At 40.9% G+C, this 6,768-nt stretch overlaps 2 protein-coding genes across 2 annotated transcripts; both read left to right on the top strand.

Annotated features, from left to right (window-relative positions):
- Positions 1-272: 272 nt before the first annotated feature.
- LOC135887031 (olfactory receptor 6E1-like) lies at positions 273-1,226 on the top strand. Its single transcript, XM_065414810.1, has one exon. The coding sequence runs from the start codon at positions 273-275 to the stop codon at positions 1,224-1,226; it is 954 nt and encodes a 317-aa protein (XP_065270882.1).
- A 4,264-nt stretch (positions 1,227-5,490) lies between these two features.
- LOC135886984 (olfactory receptor 6M1-like) lies at positions 5,491-6,453 on the top strand. Its single transcript, XM_065414761.1, has one exon. It carries the CDS (start codon positions 5,491-5,493, stop codon positions 6,451-6,453), a length of 963 nt encoding a protein of 320 aa, XP_065270833.1.
- Positions 6,454-6,768: the final 315 nt, after the last annotated feature.

Consider the following 6,768-nt stretch of genomic DNA (forward strand, 5'->3'; position numbering starts at 1 on the left):
TGCCAGGAGAGGAACAACAGAGGTGTAAAAGGGCTGTAGTACCGAATTTGGGCTGCTGGTGTTGAAAAACAGTGTGTTCCCAGGGAGGAGCACCTTGTGTCAACAAGATAGGAGATTAACGGAAGAGTTATTAGGTAAAATCCTATGTCATATTCTATGGACAGAGTCAGAAGATTACAAGCTTCCATCTAGTTTTAGTATCCAAGAATCTGTGAAAATGTCATGCTATTATTTCACTGTTACTTTTTCTACAGACAAGGCTGACGTTGGACATGAAGGAAAGAAATGAAACGGTTGTGTCTGAATTCATCCTACTGGGATTTTCAAGCCTTGATGAGAAACTGCAAATTTTCTTCTTCCTTGTTCTTCTCCTCACCTACCTGTTCACAGTAACAGGGAACATGGTCATCATTTTCATAGTGTGGGTGGATCGCCGACTCCACCTTCCCATGTACTTTTTCATCGCCAATTTGTCCTTCTTGGAAATCTGGTTCACCTCAGTCACAAGCCCTAAGCTGATGCTAAACTTTCTCTCAGTCAGCAGAACCATTTCATTCCACGGCTGCATGGCCCAGACCTTCTTCTATTTCGCCTTGGGTGGTACAGAGTTCTGCCTCCTAGTGGTCATGTCCTTTGATCGCTATGTTGCCATCTGCCGCCCTTTGCAATACACCACCATCATGAATCAGAGACTCTGCGTCCAACTGGTCCTTGGTTCATGGGTGGAAAGCTTTGTAGTTGTCAGTGTACGGATGGTCCTGATTTCGAAGCTGAGATTCTGTGGGCCGAATGTGATCAACCATTTCTTTTGTGACAACAAACCCCTTTTCCAACTCTCCTGCACTGACACCAGTGGGGTTAAGAGGGTGGATTCCATTATGATCTCAACTGTAGTCCTGAGTTCATTATGTTTAACCATGTTGTCTTATGGAAACATCTTCTTCTCTATTCTGCGACTGCCAACGGCCACAGGCAGACAGAAAACTTTTGCAACCTGTGCCTCCCATGTCACAGCTTTAGCAGTTGTCTATGGAAGCTGCATTATTTTGTACACCATTCATTCAGGCAATTCCTCTTCGGATTTTAACAAAGGGGTGGCTCTGCTGAACACCGTACTGTACCCTTTCCTCAACCCCTTTATCTACAGCCTCAGAAACAAGACTGTGAAACTCGCCCTGAGAGAAGCCTTTAGTCGGGGAACAGCAAAGTTATTCCCCAATCTATGACATGCTACTGTATAGACACAATCAAAGCAACCAAAAGACAATGAATGGGCGGGAGTCAATCTGCTAGACAAACTATGTGTAATGATCCTTTCTCCATCTGTATGCTCTGTAAATAAACGGTCAGTGCATTCTGTTTTTCATGGAAATAATTAGAATAATTAAGTCGTTCTTCAAAGTGCTAAGCTGTCGGACAATTGAGATCAATGCACATCTAGAACAAACACTTCATTGATAGAAGCAGAGCGAGCTTCCTTCAGGACTCGGGTACCAAGTCTATGTCAGGCTCTAATGTTGTCTGCATCACTGTAGTTTCTGAGCCCTTCACTACACCGTGAGGGCATAGAAAAGCACTGTCCATATTTGTTACACAGATAGAGAACTGAGTGTTTGAGTGATGAAGCTTCCTGAAGTCATTTTCTCTTGCGAGACAAAAAGGCCCCTGCTGTCCCACACTTCCCAGCACAACACAGGGGCATCGAGGGCAGTGTAGACTCAAAGACAATAGCATCATCTACTGAGTCAGGCATACTGCTTCCTGAAGCACATTGTATCTTAGAGATGTTCATGGGTACTGGCACCAGCTCTGATTCAGAGAGGAAAGTACCCCATTCTAGGCCCCGAAACCTGTTTTTTGTAGCATATCACAACCTAGCATTTCACCCTCATGTTAATAAAAAGCAAGAAATGTGGGGCTTGAAAGAACATCGGGAGGTCGTATAACCCAGCTGCCTGTGCTGTGGCACAAAGGAACAGACCATCCCACTCCGATATTTGTCCAACTAGTTATAAAACCTCGAATGATGGGGATTCCACAACCTTCCTTCAGAAGCCGATTTTCGTGCTGAACTACACTTGCAGTCAGAATTTTTTCCTAATATCTAACCTAAATCTCCCTCACTCCAGATTAAGCCCATTACTTCACGCCCTCCTTCTATGAACATGGAGAACAAACTTACAGGTTTTGAAAATTAATGTTGGTTTCATTGACGTGTATTTGCCAATTTTTATTGGAAAAAATCAAAATGTTTCATTGCAGCATTTTCCACATTAAATGTTTCAGTTTTTGAGCGCAAAGCAACAATTTGTTTCAAAATATCCTTTACTCTTATTTTAAAAAAATAGAAAACATTTTAACAGTCACAGTTAAAAACTATACATTTCAATTTTGTCCTTGACCCAAAAGCAATGCATACTATTTTTTATATTTTGCTTTCACAAAACCTTTTTTCATTAATTTTTGGTTCAACATGAACCTATTTTTCATTTTAAAGTGCTAGCTAACCACACTGTTATACTCTCAAACAAACACTACTTTGCCATTCCACCTACAATCTTTATTTTAGAACATGATCAATAGAAAGATTTGCAAAAGGGTTAAAGAACTTTATGAGTGATTAAGAGTGATATTTTCCATTTCCTTTCACAACATCAATCCAAACTTTGATGGAAACTATAATTGAAAAAAATCAAAATATGTGAAACTCAAAAAGCTGAATAAATCATCCAGTTCTGCTGTATCTATTTATGGTGGGATTTTCAAAGATTCCTAAGAGATTTGAGCACCTAAATCCCATGGAAAGATCATGGGAGCTCTGCACCTCACTCCCTTAAGCTTTTTGAAAAACTTAGCCTTAAAGATGACCACTTTTGTGTTCAATTTGAGCACGCATCTCAGGTTGTCCTAGGAGATTTCTTGCCTCTGGTAATTTCCCATTGGTGTTGTGAGTCTTTAGATGAAATCATAGCACTTTCAGAACCTTATTTATAAAGTGGGTGAAGGCAAAGACTTTTCTTCAGCTGCACAGAAAAGGAGAGATGCTGAGAGAGCAACAGAGACAGACAGAAACTCAGAGAAAGAGAGACGTCTTTTCTGTTTCATTTCTGAATGACTGCATCCATTGCTCGGCCAGTCTGTAAAGGTAAAGATATGAAAGCATGCTATGGCTATTCCTATCCTTTGTTCCATGCGTCATAAATTCATAGCTTAGAAGGCCAGAAAGTACCATTGTGATTATCTGGTCTGTCCTTCTCTATGATACAGACCATGGAACTTCCCAGTAAAAATTCCTAGAGCAGATTGTTTAGAAAAAAAAATCTTGATTTAAAAATTGTCAGTGATGGATACTCCATCACAACCCTCAGTAAGTTCTTTCTACTCTTAATTATCTTCAGTCTTTAAAATTTACTCCTTATTTCCAGTCTCAAATTCTTCTAGCTTCTACTTTCAGCCAATGGGTCTTGTTATACCTGACTCTGCTAGGTGGATGAGCCCATTTACTCGCAAAATAGGTACTCCGGACTGTAACCAAATCATCCCTTAAACATCTCTTTTTTAAAGCTAGGTACAGTGAGCTCCTTGAGTCAATCACTATAAGGTTTGTGTAAGTCAGTCTTCAGCTACTGCATTTCTCATGTCACTGTGGTAGCAAAGGGCTATAAAAGAAGAATTTAGCAAGGTGAACTATAGAATATAGTAGTGAAATTCAATCTATTTACCTTATTGAAGAAAAGGTTCAGAGATGACTTGATCATGGGTTCAATTGCCTACATGGAGAAGAGATTTCTGACAGATGATGACTTTTTAATGAGGCAGAAGCTGAAGATAGACAAATTCAAACTGGGAGTAAGATGCACATTTTTAAGGGTGAGAATGATTAACTATTGGGATAATTTACGTAGGGATGTGATGTATATTCTGTTACTTGAAGTCTTTAAATTGAGTTTAAAGGTCTTTCTGAAAGATATCCTCTACTTAACCTCAAATTGTGGGCTGAATGGAGAAATGACTAGATACAGTTCTGTGACTTATGTGATGCTGAGAGCAGAATAGATCTGTGTTTCTCAATTGATGAGACTTGTCCTCTGGGGGTGGTGCCATGCAAGGCAACAGAGAGCTTATGAAGCATTGAAATGTTTATTATAATTCTCAGCAAAGAAAATTAAATTTCCAGGATAAACTTGGAGTGGTGAAAACTTTCAAAGTTACTGAGATCAGATGTGGTAGTTGAATTCAGTAGGTTTATCATTGTTATCATTGACAGCACTTTTACTCTTTATACTTAATGGAATGGGATTGTGAACAGTTTTACTTTGATTGATGGTTCACCAGCTTTAAAAGGCGGAAAGACATTGCTCCAGGTCAGCCATAAGTGTGCAGATGGGATTATGTTCACTCGAAATTGCAATGTACGAGATATGGATATGGGATGTCTTTAGCAAAATTGACTCTGAAAAAGACCCAGAGTCATTCTGAATAATCAGTTGCACATCAGCTTCCAGCAAGGTGATGTGGCCAAAAAGTCTAATGCAATCCTTGGGTGTGAAAACAGGGAAACCTTGAGAATCTCCAGGGGTTATTTTTCCTTTGTATTTGCCACTGATGCAACGGCTGCTGGAATCCTCTGCCCAATTCTGGGGGAGGGATAGCTCAGTGGTTTGAGCACTGGCCTGGTTAAACCGAGCGTTGTGAGTTCAATCCTTGAGAGGACCACTTAGGGATCTGGGGCAAAAATCAGTACTTGGTCCTGCTAGTGAAGGCAGGGGGCTGGACTCAATGACCTTTCAGAGTCCCTTCCAGTTCTATGAGATCTCTCTCTCTCTCTCTCTCTCTCTCTCTATATATATATATATATATATATATTCTAGTGTTCTCAGTTGGGGAAGGATGCTGATAAATGGGCAAGGGTTCAGAGATGAGCCAGGAGAACGATAAAATCTTTGGAAAACATTACGTATTGTGACAGATGGAAGGAACTCAATATAATATAATATAAACAAAGAGAAGTTTAAAATGTAACTTGTTCACAGTCTATAAGTAGCTACTTGGAGAACAACTATTTCAATCAATCAGAAAAATGTATAACAAGACCAAACGTCTGGAAGTCAAAGATAGAAAAATTCAGATTGGGCCTAAGATGCACTTTTAGTGAGAGGAAATAACCATTTGAACAACTCGCCAAGGGCTGTGGTGGATTCTCCATCACTAGCAACATTTAAATGAAGATTGGATGTTTCCCCACAAGATAGGCTCTAGTTAAAAGGCATTTTTGGGGGGAAGTTGAATGGCAGGAGTTATATAGGCAGTCAGATGAGGTGATCACAAAGGTCCCTTCCGTCCCAGGAATCCATGAATTCCTGGTGGAATTATGTGGCAAGACAAAAACATAAAAGAACATGTGCTGCTGGGTGCTCAGAGACACTGAGACTTGGACTCCTGGATACCATGCTCTTATTTTCACGGTAACTCTTTCCACAGACGACGCTGATGTTAGACATGGAGGAAAGAAACAAAACGGCGGTATCTGTGTACATCCTAGTGGGATTTTCCAGCCTTAGAGAGCAACTGAAGATATTCCTCTTCCTGGTTCTTCTCCTCACCTACCTGATCACAGTAACGGGCAACGTGGTCATCATTTTCATAGTGTGGGTGGATCATCGACTCCACTCTCCCATGTATTTTTTCATCGCTAATTTGTCCTTCCTCGAAATCTGGTTCACCTCGGTCACAATTCCTAAGCTGATGCTGAACTTTCTCTCAGTCAGCAGAACCATTTCATTCCACGGCTGCATGGCTCAGTCCTTCCTCTATTTTGCCTTAGGTGGTACAGAGTTAGCTCTCCTAGTGGTCATGTCCTTTGATCGCTATGTTGCCATCTGCCACCCTTTGCAATACACCACCATCATGAATCAGAGACTCTGCATCCAACTGGTCCTTGGCTCATGGGTGGGAAGTTTCACAGTTATAAGTTTACGGATGCTCCTGATTTCAAAGCTGAGATTCTGTGGGCCGAATGTGATCAACCATTTCTTCTGTGACAACGAACCCGTTTTTCAACTCTCCTGCACTGACACCAGTGGGGTTAGAAGGGTGGATTCCATTTTGATCTCAACCATAGTGCTGAGCTCATTATGCCTAACGATGTTGTCATATGTGAGCATCTTATTCTCTATTCTCCGAATCCCAACGGCCACAGGAAGATGGAAAGCTTTTGGTACCTGTGGCTCCCATCTCACAGCTTTGGCAATTGGGTATGGAAGCTGCATTGTTTTGTACGTCAGGCCTTCAGGAAGTGCCTCCTCGGATGTCAACAAAGGGGTGGCTCTGCTGAACACCGTACTGTACCCTTTCCTCAACCCCTTTATCTACAGCCTCAGAAACAAGACTGTCAAACTTGCCCTGAGAGAAGCCTTTAGGATGGGTACTGCAAAGTTGTTCCCCAATCTGTGACATGCTTCTAAATAGATACAAGAAAAGCAATGGAGGGATAATAGAAAGGCATGAATCTATCTGCTAATGTGTAGCCAAGTTATGTGTAATGATTCACATGGTGGTTTTTTTATAAATAAAGGTTCATTGAATGCTAGTGTTCAAGGAAATGGTAAGAATTATTAAGCCTTTCTTGAAAGTGCTGAATTGTCAGACCCTGGAAATCAATGTGCAATGATCCACAGAACTCACACTTCATTGAGAGTAGCAGAGTAAACTTCCTTTTATTACACAACTTTCAATAGCACTTGGCACTAGATATGTGTACACCACTTC

The sequence above is a fragment of the Emys orbicularis genome, chromosome 12, assembly GCF_028017835.1.
Source record: "Emys orbicularis isolate rEmyOrb1 chromosome 12, rEmyOrb1.hap1, whole genome shotgun sequence".
Lineage (NCBI taxonomy): Eukaryota > Metazoa > Chordata > Testudines > Emydidae > Emys > Emys orbicularis.